The sequence below is a fragment of the Cricetulus griseus genome, chromosome 9, assembly GCF_003668045.3.
Source record: "Cricetulus griseus strain 17A/GY chromosome 9, alternate assembly CriGri-PICRH-1.0, whole genome shotgun sequence".
NCBI classification, from domain to species: Eukaryota; Metazoa; Chordata; class Mammalia; order Rodentia; family Cricetidae; genus Cricetulus; species Cricetulus griseus.
In genome coordinates, this window is record NC_048602.1 from 8,455,986 (window position 1) to 8,473,772 (window position 17,787).

Here is a 17,787-nt window from a genome sequence, read left to right on the forward strand (position 1 = left end):
CCACTTGGCAGCTCTAAGCACAGCCTTTTTTACAATGGCTTTTTACAATTCAGCCTCCTTAGTTTTGGCCAGGCCAAAACTAAGGAGTATTATTGATATTAGTGTTACTGTTGCTATTATTATTCTGCTGTTGTTAGAAGCCTGATCAGAACTGAGAATCCTCCTGCCTCCCTCTTCCAAGTGCTGGGATTTAACGTCTGGTGTGTAGCATTGCCACTAGCTGTAAGGGAAAAAGTTTAGTTTGTCACAGGAGCCAGGGACTTTTCTGTCTTGCATTGCTCTGGCCAAGAATGCTGCCCTACTCTAGAAACTTCTCTAGGCATACTGTTACCAGTGCAGGCTTCAGGGTGGACATGCATCCGTCTTCCACTAAGACAGTGCTTTGCAACCGTCCCAGCACTCTGACCCTGCACTAGTTCGTGACTTGGTGGGGATCCCCCAGCCATAAAACTATTTTTTGGTGCTGCTTCGTAACTGTAATTTTGCTACTGAGCACATTGTGTCTCAGTTCCCAAGACCATCAGAAATATGTGTTTTCTGACAGTCTTGACCGACAGGCTGCACTGAGCCCTTTTTGCTCAGCTGTGTCAGATGGCCTGTCTGGCCGCCGCAGGCCTCCCAGCTTCTGAAACTCTGGTCACTGTGGGTCGTCACAGCAGGGCCAGCACTGTCACACCTGCTGCTGAGTGAGAATGGGACAAGCTGGTGCAGGGACTGCCGTGGTCACCGCTGGGATCCCAACACAGGGCTGGCATAGACAAGCTAAACAAACAAAAACAACTCTTACTGCATAAGTGAATGAAGAAATACTAAGAGTATCAAACACAGAGAAACACCGACATTTTCAGTGTGGTGAGACAGGCCTGCACTCCTAGCTACTCTGAAGGCTGAAGCAGATCGACAGTTCAAAGCCAGCCTGGACAAATCAGTAAGACCTTATCTCTAAATTAAAAAGAAAGAAAGAAAGGAATTAAGAGGACTTCCAGGAGAGCTCAGGGCTTAAATGTGCTTGCTGCTAATACTATTAACCAGAGTTCAATACCCAGGACCCACGTGAGAGACCTGAATCCATCAAATTGTCTTCTGACCTCCACATAGGCACCATAGCACGCCACTCCCATCCCTAAATAAATAAATGTACTTAAAAGAAAATTTAAAGTCTGGGGCATGTCTCAGCAATAGGGAACCTGTCTAAAATATACTCAGCAGTAGAGACTTTACCCAGCATGTATAAGACCTTGAAAAAGCCAGGTGGTGGCTCACACCTTTAATCCCAGCACTCGGGAGGCAGAGGCAGGCGGATCTCTATGAGTTCGAGACCAGCCTGGTCTACAAGAGCTAGCTCCAGGACAGCCTCCAAAGCCACAGAGAAACCCTGTCTTGAACCATCCTCCCCCCCCCCAAAATAAAGACCCTGAAAAAAAATTCACAGACAGAGAGGAAAATCTGGGTTAGGTTTTCTGAAATAATTTGAAGCTCTTGGCTAAAGATTTATTGATCCTTCTATGTGTAGTCATTTCTCAGGAAGCCATTCTCCCAACCAGGGCCAGGGTCCTACTCATACTGGTGGGAGGGGTAGGTGTTGTGTCCATCGAACTCGTTGGTGGTAAGGCAACGGAGCATGAAGTGGCCCAAGTCATGTTTGGATATGACTCTTGAGGGCCCTCGTCCATCCAGGGTCACTGTGTAGGCTCCAGTTAGTGGCTGATCCCCTGGGAGAGAAAGACAGAGGCAACGAATGAACCTGCCATCCTTTCTGTTTTCAGTTTCCTTCTCTTAAACTTTTTAATTTTTTACCTTTTGTATAGGATGCATGTGTATGTGGGGGCTTCCCCATATTAGTTCATCAAACAATGTTTGTTTGTTTGTTTGTTTGTTTGTTTGTTTCGAGACTGAGACTTGCTTTGTAGCCCAGGCTGGCCTCAAACACATGGTCTGGGATGTCAAATGTGTACCAGCAGGCCTGGCATCTCCTGAGCCTCTCTCCCTGGGAGCCCCGCTGCACCAGTGTGAGAAAGCACTGGGCACACTGGGAGGTCATTTGCATCTCCTCCACATGCGTCTGTGGGGAAGGCTTCCACGTCACTCGGGTCCCTGCCACCTTCTGAATGCACAAGTTCAGCAATCCCCACGCAAGAGCCACCTTCTGAGTCTTGACTTTCAGTATCAGGAAACAATGAAAATAAACAATGGTGATTTTATGGCTGGAGAGATGGCTCAGTACTTTAAAGCAATTAAAAGCACTTACTGCTCTTTCAGAGGAACTTGTTTCCCAATACCCATGTCAGGCATCTTACTACAGCCTGTAGGGCTAAAGGAATCCATCACTTCTGGCCTCTGTGGGCTTCTGCATGCGTGTGAACATAACAACACACACACACACACACACACACACACACACACACACACACACAGACACACGTAAAATAGTGAAGATAAATCTTTAAAAAGGATGGTGGTATTTTAACATCTGCATTCCTGGTGATGTTTTTGTCACAGAGAGACAGCAGAACACTAGAAGAAAGGAGGATCAAACCAACCAGCCTCAGGGGCTGGAGAGATGGCTCAGCAGTTAACAGAACTAGTTGTTCTTCTAAAGGACCTGGTTCAATTCCCAGAACCCACATGGTGGCTCATAACCTGTAACTCTAATTCCAGGGGATCCAAACTTTCTTCTGGCCCCCTTAGGTACTGGATGTACTGGGTACACAGACATAGTGCAGGCAAAACGCCACACACATACAATCAAATGAAAACAACAAAACCCACGCAGGTGTGGTGCTAAATATTTGTAATTCTAGCACTCGGGAGGTGGAAACTGGGGGATCAGAAGTTCAATGTCACCCTCAGCTACACTTTAAGTTCAAGGCCAGCCCGGGGTACACAAGGCAGAAGATGAAACAAAGCAAGGGAAGACAGAAAATGTATTTACTACATTTCTTTCTTTATGATTTGGATTTTTGGAACATAGTCTCAATAACCCAGTAATTTCCTGCCTTGGCTCCCAAGTTCTAGAATTACAGGTAAGCATCACAAACTTGCTTTCTACTTTAAAAAAAAAAAAACTTAATAATTTATTTCATTTTATGTGTATTGGTGTGAGAGTGTCAGATCCCCCGAAACTGGAGTTAAAGACAGTTGTGAGTCAGTATGTGGTGGCTGGGAATTTAACTGGAAGAGCAGCCAGTGCTCCTAACCACTGAGCCATCTCTCCAGCCCCCCCACCCCCCAAATTATTTCTCAATTACTCTTTTCTTTACTTATTTTGAGGAAGAAGTCACGTGGCACAGCTCATATGTGGAGATCAGGAGACACCTCTCTTCCCTGTGTGGGTCCCAGGGACTGAACTCAGATCTTTGGCAGGAGCCTTTACCTGGTGAGCCATCTTGCCAGCCCACACTTTTTTTTTTTTTCTTTTTGATATGGACATGCACCTGAATATGACCCAGTGCCCAGGCAGCGCTGGCAGTTTTAGAGGAGCCGGGTAAGGCCCAGCCAAGCTCTCAGGTGGAAAACGGGCTGGTGGTGATATTGTCACCGAGTCCCAACCCTACTCACCTATGTGTGGGGGCATCACAGCCACGTATTTCAGGCCGGACTCCTGAAGCACCTTATGCATCCGGATGTGGTCATCGGTCACGTCCTGCAGGCGTGGGGGCACCTTGGATGGGTCCCAGAGTAGGAAGGCTAGTGGGGGTGGACACAGGGCAGCGTTAGCCTGGGCCAAACAGAATCCTTAGGTGGCTTGCGCTTGCCGCTCTGCTGCCAGAATGCAAGTCCCTTTAGCCATTTCTCTTACACCCACTCTAAGAAGTCCGGGGACCAGTCATTCTAAATCTGATCTCTTCACACCCAGCCACCCATCCTTAGTAACCTCCTCTCCGGTCCCCAGCCTGACAACCTGAGTTTGTGGTCACAATCCACGTGGTAGAAGAGAACTGACTCGACCAAGTTGTCCTCTGACCTCCATATCTACCCCCCCCACACACAACAAACAACTGTAAAAACAAATTTAAACCTAAGTGCATGCGCGTGCGCTGTGTGAAGGACAGAAGGTGATAACGGTTCCTTCCTCAAGTGTTCTCTATCTTGTTTTTTGAGATGGTCGCTCACCGAATCGGGAGCTCACCCATTTGTCTAGACTACAGACCGGCCGCCCAGGGGATTCTTGTGTTTCTTCCTCCCTAGAGCTAGGGTGACAGGAACAATGTTACACCTAGCTTCTGATTCAGGTGCTGTTAGCATTAATTGCTATCAGCTCCTTCTGGATTACTGAGGATTCCTTCAGTCCCAAGGATGGACTCATTATACCTAGGACCTTATACTCGCCAGACAGTGTGGCCACTGAGCCACACCCCCAGCCCCTCACTGGGGGATTCTAGGCAGGGGCTCTACCACTGAGCCACGCCCCCCCGGCCCCTCACTGGGGGGATTCTAGGCAGGGGCTCTACTACCGAGCCACGCCCCCCCACCCCTCACTGGGGGATTCTAGGCAGGGGCTCCACCACTGAGCCACGCCCCCCCCAGCCCCTCACTGGGGGGATTCTAGGCAGGGGGCTCCACCACTGAGCCACGCCCCCCCAGCCCCTCACTGGGGGATTCTAGGCAGTGCCCCTCACTGGGGGATTCTAGGCAGGGGCTCCACCACTGAGCCACGTCCCAGCTCTTCAGTAACTTTGTTTGATATCTGTCTCCCTATAACTGGGAGGGCAGCAAGTCGGTGTACACCATTCCTATATCACATTGTCCGTGAGGAGTCTCGCATCTCTCGCCTCCCGTTTTCTCCCCTGACTTGTTCACTCCCAACCCTGATCCTTCCACAGCGCCTTTTCTGTCCTGGCTCCGCTCATCTGGGGTGTCAGTTCCATCACGGATCTGTTCGTCACCTCCCTTTCACCTGTGAGCTGTGTAGGTTACAGAATCCAGGGCCCACTGCTATGCTTACAGTTGGTGCACAATAAATGCACGGTAACCTGGGATATCTCTAAAACCACCGTATTTCAGAGGATGCTTGTTCGGTACTCACGCCCTTCCCAGATCAGCCTCACTTCCAGGACCCCCACCACCCACCCGAGGTGCAGGCCACGACCTTGTCCACTCCATGAGCCTTCATGGCTGTCACAATGTTCCGGGTGCCCTCGGACATCACTGTAGTGGGACCTTAGAGGGGACAGAGAGTGGCTGTCACTGGCAGGTGGCGGCGGTGGAGGAGGCAGGGGTGGCAAGGGCGGGGCCGGGGGCGGGGGTGGTGCTGGAGGCCGAGGTGCAGGGAGGGGCCGAGGGCAAAGGGGGGGCTCAGTACTGAGATCGTTGCCAGTGCCCAGCAGCACGATGACAGCATCCTGCCCGGCCACGGCCTTGTCCACGTCAGCCGCCTGCCGAACATCTCCCACCACCACGCGGGCTGGCTGGGGCCCCTCTGAAGGCAGCTTGCGGGAATCTCGAACCAGCACTGTCACCTCATAACCTGTGGGCAGAGAGGAGCAGAAAGCGGGTGAGCGGGCTGGTGGATGAGTAGCTGTACCGGACCCTTCAGCGCGTTGTGAACCCCCAAACCCTTTTCGGAGGTGATGGATGTCAAGCGGGCAAACAGCAGCTGCTGTCTAGCTAGCCCTAAAACAGGGCACCGCTGTCAGGCTGGCTCACAATCAATCCACGAGGCCACCCCTGACTAGTCTCTCCCACCCTCCAGCAGGGAAATGGTTAACTCCTGCCATACCACCTGCTCTACACGCCCCCCACCTAGGCATGGTTCTGCAGGAAAGTGAGGAGCCAAATTCCCCAAGACTCAATGAAGCCGGCCTTAGTTCCCTCCCTTGGCCAAGAGTAAGTATCTCTGGTGCTCGCTAGAGGGTCCGAGGAGCCCCTGTGGTTTCAAAGGGCAGAGACTCAGCTACTCAGAAGGCTGAGGCCTGGGGATAGAATGTTCTGGGCAAGTGTGAGACTCCCTCTCAAAATAAAACTTTGAAAAAAAATAAAAAGGCTTGAGGGGAGGCTGGATGTGTGCCTCAGTGACCCTCGTCTAGAATCCCCCAGTGAGGGGCTGGGGGCGTGGCTGAGTGGTAGAGCCCCTGCCTAGAATCCCCCAGTGAGGGGCTGGGGGTGTGGCTCAGTGGTAGAGCCCCTGCCTAGAATCCCCCAGTGAGGGGCTGGGGGTGTGGCTCAGTGGTAGAGCCCCTGCCTAGAGTCCCCCAGTGAGGGGCTGGGGGTGTGGCTCAGTGGTGGAGCCCCTGCCTAGAATCCCCCAGAGTGCTTGTCTAGCATAGCACAAGTGAGGCCTTGGGTTCCATCCCTTGCTTTGAAACAAAAAATAAATAAATAAATAAATAAAAATGATGACAAATAATTAAAGGTCATCAAATAAGTAAAAACTTTGCTTTGACAACGACCCTGACAACGGAAGGTCATCAGTCACTGTTTGCGGACTGGTCCCTTACTCTGAAGAAGATACCTAAAAAGAAAAAGATTCCTCTAGATAGCTTCCAACACCAGTTACACGAACAAGTGAGGGGGGGTGGGTTACTTCTGGGACAATGATGGATGCTGCTGCCGGCGAATACCTTTGAGGCAAGAACGGATAGAATCTAGGGTCTCTCTGAGGTTAAATAGGTCCTTCAAGCTGAGCGAAGGACTCTCATCTTCTGTTTACTTTTTCGTTGAGACAGGGTCTCATGTGTTGGAGACTGGCCTCCTGACTCCACCTCCCAAGCGCTAGGATTACAGGCCTGTGCTCTCAAGCCTGGCTGCAAGCGGTGCTGAGGATGGATGGGGCCCAGGGCCTCATGCATGTCAGGGAGGCGCTCTACCAACGAAGCTACACCCACTTTTTAATTGGCATTTTGAATCAGGATCTCATTATGTGGCCCAGGCTGCCTTGAAACTTAAGGTCTCCTGCCTCAGTCTCCTGGGTGGCTGGAACGACAGACCCGCAACAGCACACTGAACTAGAAATAACATCTATAGAATTCACACACACGCCGGGCTTTGGTGGTGCACGCCTTTAATCCCAGCACCCGGGAGGCAGAGGCAGGCGGATCTCTGTGAGTTCGAGGCCAGCCTGGTCTACGAGAGCTAGTTCCAGGACAGCCTCCAAAGCCACAGAGAAACCCTGTCTCGAAAAACCAAAAATAAATAAATAAATAAAAAATAAAAAAATAAAAAAATAAATGCACTTATTCACTCGAGTCCTTAAAGCTACCCTGGTTTCTTGGGACCCCAGTCCTATCCCGGGAGCTAGCTTTGTGACCCTGGGCATGGAACATTCATAAGATGGCGGTAGTACTATTCTCCACGTTTTTACTGTTTCCTTTCTCTCCCCCTCCCCCTGCCTTCCCCTCTCCTTCAGCTTCCCTACTCCGGTTCTCATGTAGCCCAGGCTGGCCCCAAACTCACTATATAGCCAAGGATAACTTTGCATTCACACAGTCTTGGGTCACAGGAGTCCTCGTCCCAAATAAAAACAAAACAAGGGCTGGAGAGATGGCTCAGAGGTTAAGAGCACTGACTGCTCTTCCAGAGGTCCTGAGTTCAATTCCCAGCAACCACATGGTGGCTCACAACCATCCGTTATGAGATCTGGTGTCCTCTGCTGGCCTGCAGGGCACATGCAGACAGAAGACTGTATACATAATAAATAAATAAAATCTTAAAAAAAAACACCAAAAACAATAGTTTACAATGGCATTAGGACATTGAATGTAATAGTAGTACTTCACAACATACACAAAAATTAACCCAAGGGCTGGTGGGGTGGTTCAGCCAGTAAAGGCGATTGCTGCCAAGCCTGATCACCTGGGAACCGAATGGCAGAAGGAGAGAACTAACTCCCTCAAACTGTTCTTCTGACCTCCATACTCATGCTACAGGCACCCCCCCACACACACACAATGTAAAAAGGGTTTTATTATTATTATTATTAACCCAAATGGTCAAAGACATAAATAAACATAAAAGATTGTAAACTTATTGGAAGAAAATATAAGAACACATCTTGCTGACTGCAGGTTAGAGGGTGGTTTCTTAGCCATGACATCAAAGGCAGGAGCAAAAGCCAAAACAAACAAATTGGACTTCATCAAAATGGAAACCTTTGCACTGGCGGGCGTGGTGGCACCTTTACTCTCAACACTTGGAATTCAGTGAGTTTTGCGGCCAGCCTGCCTTACATACTGACACCTTGTTTCAAATAAACCCCCCCCCCCCCAATCTTTGGTGCTTCAAAGGACACTAACATGAAGAAAATAAGAGGACAGAGTCACAGAGATGGCTTTTTTTTTTTTTTTTTTAAGAGACAGGGTCTTAATTTGACTCAACACAGGAAACCTCATCCGGCCCAGACATGGACAGGATTGACAGATTGATAGCTCTTTCTCGATTCCGTGGGTGGTGGTACATGGCTGTTCTTAGTAGGTGGAGCGATTTGTCTGGTTAATTCGGATAACGAACGAGACTCCTGCATACTAACTAGTTACTCGACCCCCGAGCGGTCGGTGTCCCCCAATTTCTTAGAGGGACAAGTGGTATTCAGCCACCCGAGATTGAGCACTAGCAGGTCTGTGGTGCCCTTAGATGTCTGGGGCTGCACGCTATGCTGTGTTGTCCAGGCTGGAGTGCAGCGGCTATTCACAGGCGTCATCCCACTACGGATCCTCACCGGAGTTTTGACCTGCTCCGTTTCCAACCTGGGCTGGTTCACCCCTCCTTAGGCAACCTGCTGGTCCCCGGCTCCCAGGAGGCCATCGTACTGATGCCGAACTTAGTGTGAACACCCAATCGGCATAGCTCAGTGCAGCCCATAACTCTTGGACTCAAGCGATCCTCCTGTCTCAGCCTCCCGAGTAGCCCGGTGGGTAAAGGTAGAATTCTACACAAGCGTGAATTCTACACCTAGACTCCGTGTAAAACGTCAGGAGTGAGGGGTGGGGACTGGGGGTGGATTTGATCAGTAGACACTGGAATACTTGAAAACAAAGGGAATACGGTCGGGCACACTTGCAACCTCAGTGCTGGGAGGCAGAGTCAGGTGGATCCCAGAGCCCTGAGGGCCAGCCAGCCCAGCCTGCTCAGCGAGTCTCTGTCCCAGAGAGAGAGAGAGAGAGAGAGAGAGAGAGAGAGACAGAGACAGAGACACAGAGAGAGAGAGAGGAAAGAGAGAGAGAGAGAGAGAGGGAGGGAGAGAGAGAGGGAGGGAGAGAGAGAGGAGAGAGAGGAGAGAGAGGAGAGAGAGAGAGAGAGAGAGAGGAGAGAGAGGAGAGAGAGAGAGAGAGAGAGAGAGAGAGAGAGAGAGAGAGAGAGAGAGAGAGAGAGACCCTGTCTCAAGAACAGAAACAAAACCAAAAACATGGTGGGTGGCTCCTGAAGAATGCCAGGCTTCCACACAAATATACTCCCTCCCACACACAAAGTTAAAAATGAGAAGAAGCTGGCAGTGGTGGTGCATGCCTCTAATTCTGGGGGAGGCAGAGGCAGGCGGATCTTTGTGAGTTTGAGACCAGCCTGGTCTACAGAGCGAGTGCCTGGACAGCCAGGGCTACACAGAGAAACCCTGTCTTGGGCAGAAAGAAAAGAAAAGAAAGGAAAAGCAGATGGGCATGGCAGCACACACCTGTAATCCAGCTCTCTGGAGACGAAGGCAGGAGAACCAGGAGTTTAAGGACGGCCTTTGCTATATAGTAAACTGAGGGTCAGGTACGTGAGATCGTGCCTCAAAAACAACAACAACAACAAAAAAAAAACAAAACAAACAAACAAACAAACAAAACCCAAAAAACAAACTGAAAAGGCTGGTGTGATGACTCAGTGGGTAAAGGTGTTGAGAATCTGCCTGGGATACCCAGGACCAGCATGGTGGAAGGACAAAACCAACTCCCGGAAGTTGTCCTCTGACCTCTGTAAGTGGGTTCATACAATAAGCCAATAAAATGTAATAGAAAGGAAAACACAGTATAACACCACATGGGAGGCTAAGGCAAGAGGACTGTCTCAAACTAGAGGCCAACCTGGTCCACACAGTATGTCAGGGCAGCCAAGACTGCAGGGCCACCCAGCAGGAAGACCCTGTTACCAGTTGTACACGTCTATAATCCCAGCAACGAGGAGGAAGAAGCAGGAGGCTCAAGAGTTCAAGGCCAGCCTGAGCGACATTAGAGTCAGTCTCAAAACAAAAAACAAAACAAACAACAAACAGCAGCAACAACAACAAAAAACAAAGCTAATCCACTGACTAAACAAGCTACACCCTAGGATGTCACTTCACACCTGTCAAGATGGTGATATATTGGAAAAATCCCGGCGTAAAGGGTTGCTTGTGGGGATCAACCTCACCCATGCAGTCCCAAGGATAACACTAAAAGATGTATCTGGGGGTTGAGGAGATGGCTCAGCGGTTAAGAGCTCTGGCTGCTCTTCCAGAGGACCTGGGTTCAATTCCCAGCAACCACAAGGCAGCTCACACCTGTCTGGAACTCCAGTTCCAGGGGACCTGGACACCCTCACAGAGGCGTGCAAGCAACACTAATACTCATATCAACGAAACGAAACAAAATGAAGTGCCTGTTTTGGAGAACACCCTGGCAGTTCTTCAAAAGGTTACGAACAGCCTAGCCATGTGAGCCAGCGATTCTACTATCAGATAACAGGCTGCAGGGAATGGAAAACATGTTTTCATCCCCAAATTTTCACAAGCATAGTCATTCTAGCAGTTTTCAAATCGTCTACCAACTGTTTAGTGGATAAACCCACACAATGCAGCAGGACCACTTGGCAATAAAAACAAAGGAGATACTGATGCACGTTTTCTTCCACAGTTTGAGGAAGGAAAGAAAACGCATACATGACCAAAGTGAAAGAAACCGAGTCACACTGGGTGTGGCAACCAGCCCTGGGAGCTGAGGAAGAGTGAGTGGGAGTTGGAAGCCAGCCTGGGCTAAGGAGCGAGACCCTGGAGACACGGCTCAGGGGTTAAGAGCACTGGTTGCTCTTAGGTAAGTGGATCAGAGTTCAGTTCCTTGTACCCAAGTCAGGTGGCTCACAGCTGTAACTCCAGCTCCAGGGATCTGACACCTCTGGCCCCTGTAATCACTCACACAGACACACACCTACATTTAATTAAAAACACTAAAAAGTGCCCTGTGGTGGTAGCGCAGGTCTTTAAGCCAAGCAGTTGGGAGACAGAGGCAAGTAGATCGCTTTGAGTTTGAGGACAGCCAGGGCTACACAGAGAAACCCTATCTTGAAAAACAAAACAAGCTCCAGGCTTGGTGGCACACACCTTTATCCCAGCCCTCGGGAGGCAGAGGCAGGCGGATCTCTGTGAGTTCGAGGCCAGCCTGGTCTACAGAGCGAAAGTGCCAGGATAGGCTCCAAAGCTACACAGAGAAATCCTGTCTGGAAAAACCAAAACCAAAACCAAAACCAAAACCAAAACAACAACAACAACAAAGCAACCAACCAAAAAAACTAAAAAGAGCCACAGATGGAGTCCAGCCAGAGCTACATAGTGAGACCTTATCTCAAAACAAAACAAAACAAAACAAAACAATAGCAAAAAGCCCAGAAGAAATCTTATAAAGACACAAACTGAAAAAGAAAAAGAACATAAAAAAGCCTTAAATAGGGGCTGGAGAGATGGCTCAGAGGTTAAGAGCTCTTCTAGAGGTCCTGAGTTCAATTCCCAGCAACCACACGGTGGCTCACAACCATCCATTATGAGATCTGGTGCCCTCTTCTGGTGTGCAGATATACATGGAAGCAGAATGTTGTATACATAATAAATAAATAAATAAATAAAATATTTTTAAAAAGCCTTAAATATAGAAATAAAGACATAGGATCTCAGCCATAACATGCAAGGCCCTGGGTTTGAACCCTACACAGAAAAATCACAAGGACAAAAACTTCACAAAAACCAAGGTGTACTAAAACAAATCAATCCAAAGTTCTAGTCCTGAAAGAAGCAATGATTGTTTCTATTGTTATTATGCTTTCTATATTTATATTTAATTTTTCTTTGAGACAGGGTTTCATGGCCCAGGCTGGCCTTGAACTCATTGCAGAGGTAACTTTGGTGGCATGTCCTGGCCTCCTACTCCCATGTCCAGAATGCAGGGATTACAGGTTTGAATCACTAGGTCCACTTTTAATTCATTTTAAAAAAGATTTATTCACTTACTTTCTGTTTCTCTTTTGCTATGTGTGGTGTCTGTACATTTGAGGGCAGGTGCTCATTAGGCCAGAGGTGTTGGAGTTACAGGTTGCCTGTAACTGGGTGCTGGGATTGAACTTGGCTCTTCTATCTGAGCAGCAAAGACTCTTAACCACTGAGCCATCTCTACAGACTCCAGCTTTAATTTTAAAATTTCATTATTGTTGTTGTTGTTATTAAGACTGGGTCTCACATTGTAGATTATTCTGGACTGAAACTCACTGTGTAGCCCAGGCTGGCCTTGAATTTATAGCATTCCCCCTGCTGTTTTCTCTCAACTCTGGGGATGATACGTGCGAGCCACCATGAAAAACTTTCTATGCCTTTTTTTTTTTTTTTTTTTTTTTTTGAGGTTTTTCGAGACAGAGTTTCTCTGTGTAGCTTTGGAGCCTATCCTGGCACTCGCTCTTATAGACCAGGCTGGCCTCGAACTCACAGAGTTCGAACTCACCTGCCTCTGCCTCCCGAAAGCTGGGATTAAAAGGCTTGTGCCACCAACACCCTGCTCTTGCTAAGCCTTTTAATCCTCTCAGGATTTAATCTCTTGTGAGGACTCCCTCTGCTTGGGTCCCCCCTGGATTCTGGGCCCTGCCCTGCCCGCTGCCTCAGATCCCTCCACTGTCTTCCTCTGGATCCCGAGATCACTTTTCTTTCCCCCAACATGACTCTCTGCTGGCCGAGGGAAAACTGAGAGCCTTGGGAGTCCCGGGACTCACATCGGTTTCCATTTGCCCCACACTTCACAAACACAAGCTCCAGGTCCCTGCCACCGTGGGCCTGTGGTTCCTGGAAAAGGAGCCTCAAGTAGCTCATTCGTTGGCTAGACAGGAGCTTCGGTTGCTCAACTTTAATCCCAGCAGGCAGGAGGCAGGTGGATCTCTATGAGTTCGAGGCCAGCCTGGTTTACAGAGAGAGTTCCAGGCCAGCCAGGGCTACAAGGAACCAAAAACAGGCACCGCACAATTCAAGTTGAAATTAAAAGAGCCACATACAGAGGCTGACGAGATGGTTCAGTGGTTAAGAGTACTTGCTACGAAACCAGAGGAGGCAGGTCCGTCTCCTAGGACCCATGTGGTGGCTCACAACTCTCTATAACTCCTTGCCAGGCATTTGTGGCACACACCTTTAACCCTAGTGCTCTGGAGGCAGATGGATCTCTGTGAGTTCAAGGCCAACCTGGTCTACAGAGTGAGTTCTAGGACAGCCAGGGCTGTTACAAAGAGAAACCCTGTCTCAAAAAAACAAAAAAACAAAAAAACAAAAAACTAAAACAAAACAAAAAACCCAACAACAACAACAACAAAAACCCAAACCAAATTTTCTATAATTCCAATTTCAGGGGATCTGACTCCCTCTTCTGGCTTCCATGGGCACCAGGCATGCATGAAAGTGGTGCCCAGACATTCATTCATGCAGCCTGAAAAAAAAATATACATAAAAAAGAAAAGAAGGGGCTGGAGAGATGGCTCAGTGGTTAAGAGCACTGACTGTTCTTCAGAGGTCCTGAGTTCCTTTCCCAGCAACCACATGGTGGCTCCCAACTACCCCGAATGAGATCTGGTGCCCTCTGCTGTCGAGTAGGCACAAGACTGTATACATAATAAATAAATAAAATAAAAAAAGAAAAGAAAAAGCCAAGAATTAGACGCAGCTAGTAGCTACCGAACAGTACACATTCAGTGTTTTTGTTTGTTTATTTTTGTGTTTATTTATTTGTCAGGGTGTTACTCCATAGCCTAGACTTGCATAGAACTCACTATGTAGCTCAGGCCGGCCTCAAACCCCTTGTGTTCCTCTTGTCTGCCTCCTGAGCACTGGGAATACAGGTGTGAAACATCTTGTCAGGCTTTCTGTTAAATTTTTATTTTTAAATAAACTCAGTGGGGCTGGAGAGATGGCTTAGGGGTTAAGAGCACTGCTTGTTCTTCCAGAGGTCCTGAGTTCAATTCCCGGCAACCACAAGGTGGCTCCCAACCATCTGTAATGTAGTCTGGTGCCCTCTTCTGGACTGCAGGCAGACACGCAGTCCACTGTATCCATAATAAATAAATAAATCTTAAATAAATAAATAAACTCAGCTATAGAGAAGTTGCAAGATTTCCCCAACTTGCTTCCCCTTTTTACTTATATACAGAATATGTAACATGCAGAATTTATATATTTGCATAAAAATATACTCGTACATCTCTTGTCTGTCTGTCTCTCTTCCTGTTTGAGAGTAAGTTGCGAAGTTCATTCACTGCTAAGCTTTTTCACCGCCTAACCCAGTCACAGTCCACATATCAGACCAACATCCGGCATGCTGTAACCATCCCAGCCAGAATGCAGACAGTAATCAGAAAGTTCAGAACAATGAATGGACCCCAAGAGACTGCAACTTCCCCAAATGTCTCATGCGGGCAGGAGGAGGAACCTGGGTGGGGGTTTGGGGGTGGGGCTGTGCCAATTGGAATAGGCCAAGGCCAAGATCTTACAGTTCTGACAGCTGGTTAGACACTCAGTAGGGAAGGGTGTTACAGAACCTTCCCAATATACCTTCATTGAATACATCTCCTAATCCTGCCTTCAATATGAATTCTTCTCACTAATTTTCCTTCTGGGGACAGGTGACTGGGCCTGGCTGCTACAGTCAGACTTATCAACTCTGGTGGCAACTGGATACATTTTGATCATTTGTGACCAGTTGAAAACAGTCCAGAACTCACCACAAACCCTACTTTGAGAAGTACTACATTGTAACAATTCTACAAAGTAGCGATTATTACCGGGCCTACATTGACGGTGGGGAAACTGAGGCAAGTTGAGGTAACTAGCCATGACCACACAGTGGGTTGGAGAAAGCCAGCGCCGAATCCAAGACAGGGTTATAACCTTTCATGTGAGTTGACTTGGCCAACTACACAGGGGTCCCGGTCCTAAACACTTTCTGCGTTGTAAGTCATTTATAATCAGTGCCCCAAAGCAACCTCTGCTTACTTTTATTGGTTTGAGTGTATGGGGTCAGAGGTCAACTTTTCTGAGTCGGTTCTCCCCTTCCACCATCTGGGTTCTGGGGATTCAACTCTTGTTGTCGGGCACCTTTACACAGCCACCTATATGTTTAGGTCTCTAACTATAGTTGAGAAGGCATCTGGCCACACCATTGTGGCACGTGGTAGACCTGGCTGCTTGAACGTGCAGAATGAGCCAGAATCCGTGTTAGTCAGACCCTAGGCGCTATGAAGTGACACCGAGGAAATGAAACTCCCAAGTCACTCACGCCCTTGTTGGCCACAGGTTTTCCTTGGTTGTGCTGGGATGGTGCACAGGGCCTTGAGCATGCTAGGCAATTGGTCCTAGAGTACCACACCCCCGCCAGGTGTATTCCAGGCGGAGGCTACACTAATGAGCTACATCTCCAGAAACCCTTCCTGACTTTTGCTTTTCCTTTTTCCTCCCTTAGTGTTATTTTTAAAAGATTTTATTTACTTATGTATACAACATTCTGCCTCCACGTATGTCTGCAGGCCAGGAGAGGGCACCAGCTCTCGTTATGGATGGTTGTGAGCCACCATGTGGTTGCTGGGAATTGAACTCAGGACCTCTGGAAAAGCAGCCAGTGCTCTTAACCTCTGAGCCATCTCTCCAGCCCGTCCCCTTACTTTTTGTTGTTGTTGTTTTGTTTTGTTTTGTTTTTTCGAGACAGGGTTTCTCTGTGTAGCTTTGGAGGCTGTCCTGGCACTCGCTCTTGTAGACCAGGCTGGTCTCGAACTCACAGAGATCCTCTGCCTCTGCCTCCCGAGTGCTGGGATTAAAGGCGTGCATCCCCTTACTGTTTTATCTATCTTTCTGAGCCACTGGGAGAAAAGGCCCGGCCTCCCCGGATTCTTGCGTGCAGTTCCACCTATGACCAGCAGGGTGAGCCAGCGATAAACAGTGGTATTGGGGATTAAGGTGATGGTATTAACAGGATAATCCACAAATTCATTGTGACTCAGCACTTCTCAACTTCTCCATTACTTTCCCTGGTTCCTCCTTAGAAACGATTTATCAGCAGCTTGCTTTAGTTTCATTGTTTTGAGGCGGGGGTCTGAGGTAGCCCATGACGGCCTTGAACTCGTAACCAAGGATGATTTTGCACTCCCGAGTGCAGTGCCAGGATGGCAGGTGCACACTACTACAGCAGACACAAACCAGTTTTCACTGGGAGGCCCAGGGCTCTCTCCTTTGCCTTGAATTAAGCTCCTCACTATGTCCCTGGCGAGGATGGCCCCCTGAAAAAAAGGAACTTCCAGAAACAGCCTGGCCAAGAGCAGGGGCCGGGCCGGGAATCAGCAGGGTTTCTGGTGGCCTCCACCCTTTTGGGGCTCTCTGATAGTCAGTATCTTAAGAATTGCCAAGGCTAGCAAGGGTGTGGCCCTTTATCTGGAACTTTCAGCCCTGGTCTTGAGTTACCTTCTAGACTGAGGGGCCAGGGGGATGCTGGGGGGTCCTGTGCCCTTTCCTGGGTTAGCATCAAACTTTTAGCTCACTGACCCTTCCGACACTGTTTGCAGTTCCTAGGCTGTCACCGTCATTGATCTCTTCCAGCCCATGTTTGCAGCTACAAGCTGCCTACCTAACCTTTCGATTTTCTGTGCCAGTAACTAAACTGTGAGCATGTGGCCTTTTTTTTTGTGTGTGTGCTTAAGAGCATGAACCGGGTTCAAATCCCAGCACAGCCATGTACCAGCAAGTCCTCTCTACCTCAGTCCTTTTTCCTATCTGTCAAGTGGGGTAACCCTGGTTCCCATTCCAAATGAGGGCCTCACGTGCAGGGAGAAGGCTCGGCTGGCTGGCTGGGCGCCGAGCTGGTGCTGGCTCAGAAAACCCTTTCTGGGTGTACTAACCAGGACCACCACCACCACAGTCACAGACACATTTCATAAGAGCCCCCGGCTTGCCGGGCGATGGTGACGCACGCCTTTAATCCCAGCACTCGGGAGGCAGAGGCAGGCGGATCTCTGTGAGTTCGAGACCAGCCTGGTCTGCAAGAGTGAGTGCCAGGATGGGCTCCAAAAGCTACACAGAGAAACCCTGTCTCGAACAAAACAAAACAAAACAAAACAAAGCCCCCCGGCTTACATATAACACAGAGGGGCCCTCCGGGTTCCCACGCCTTTGGCTTACATAAACCCGAGTCTCATCTCAGAGTCCTCCACTTCTGCCCCCGTGACCAGGGCTGGCCCACAGGCTGGGGCACACACGGCCAGAGTGTCCTCCTCCTTCCTCCCGGCCCCAGGACGACCTTTCCCAGCGCTCCGCCCGGGCGCTCACCACGTCCCCACCCGCCCCGGTTCCTGCCTGCTTGCACCGCCTGCGCCAGCGTGGTGAGCCCGGTCCTGCCGGTGGCGCCGAAGATCGCGATCTTCTTGACAGCCATGCTGCGGGGTCCTGGAACTCGGAGGACGCGCGGGAACCCAGTGGCTGCAAAGCGGCGCGCGCTCTGCCCTCCTCCGGGCACAGGGAGGGGCGGGGCCGAGGGAGGGGCGGGACTGAGTCGGCCACGCCCACTCCCCGTCGGGAAGAGGGTGAGCGGGCGGGGCAGGAGTCGGATGGCATTTTTC

General features: G+C 49.4%; 1 protein-coding gene across 1 annotated transcript; it reads right to left on the minus strand.

Annotated features, from left to right (window-relative positions):
- Window positions 1-1,445: 1,445 nt before the first annotated feature.
- Window positions 1,446-17,681, minus strand: Blvrb (biliverdin reductase B). Its single transcript, XM_027430439.2, has 5 exons — window positions 17,525-17,681; window positions 5,303-5,467; window positions 5,071-5,160; window positions 3,559-3,687; window positions 1,446-1,712 (listed from the first exon to the last, which is right to left on the minus strand). Exons 1-5 carry the CDS (start codon window positions 17,601-17,603, stop codon window positions 1,555-1,557), a joined length of 621 nt encoding a protein of 206 aa, XP_027286240.1. The 5' UTR covers window positions 17,604-17,681; the 3' UTR covers window positions 1,446-1,554.
- Window positions 17,682-17,787: the final 106 nt, after the last annotated feature.

Excerpts from the sequence above, each read along its gene's own strand:
- Blvrb (XM_027430439.2), bottom strand. The coding sequence starts at position 17,603 with ATGGCTGTCAAGAAGATCGCGATCTTCGGCGCCACCGGCAGGACCGGG. Across the intron at positions 5,468-17,524 it reads GGCGCAGGCGGTGCAAGCAG|GTTATGAGGTGACAGTGCTG; the intron begins GCAGGAACCGGG and ends CTCTGCCCACAG. Across the intron at positions 3,688-5,070 it reads GGTCGTGGCCTGCACCTCGG|CCTTCCTACTCTGGGACCCA; the intron begins GTGGGTGGTGGG and ends CACCCCCACTAG.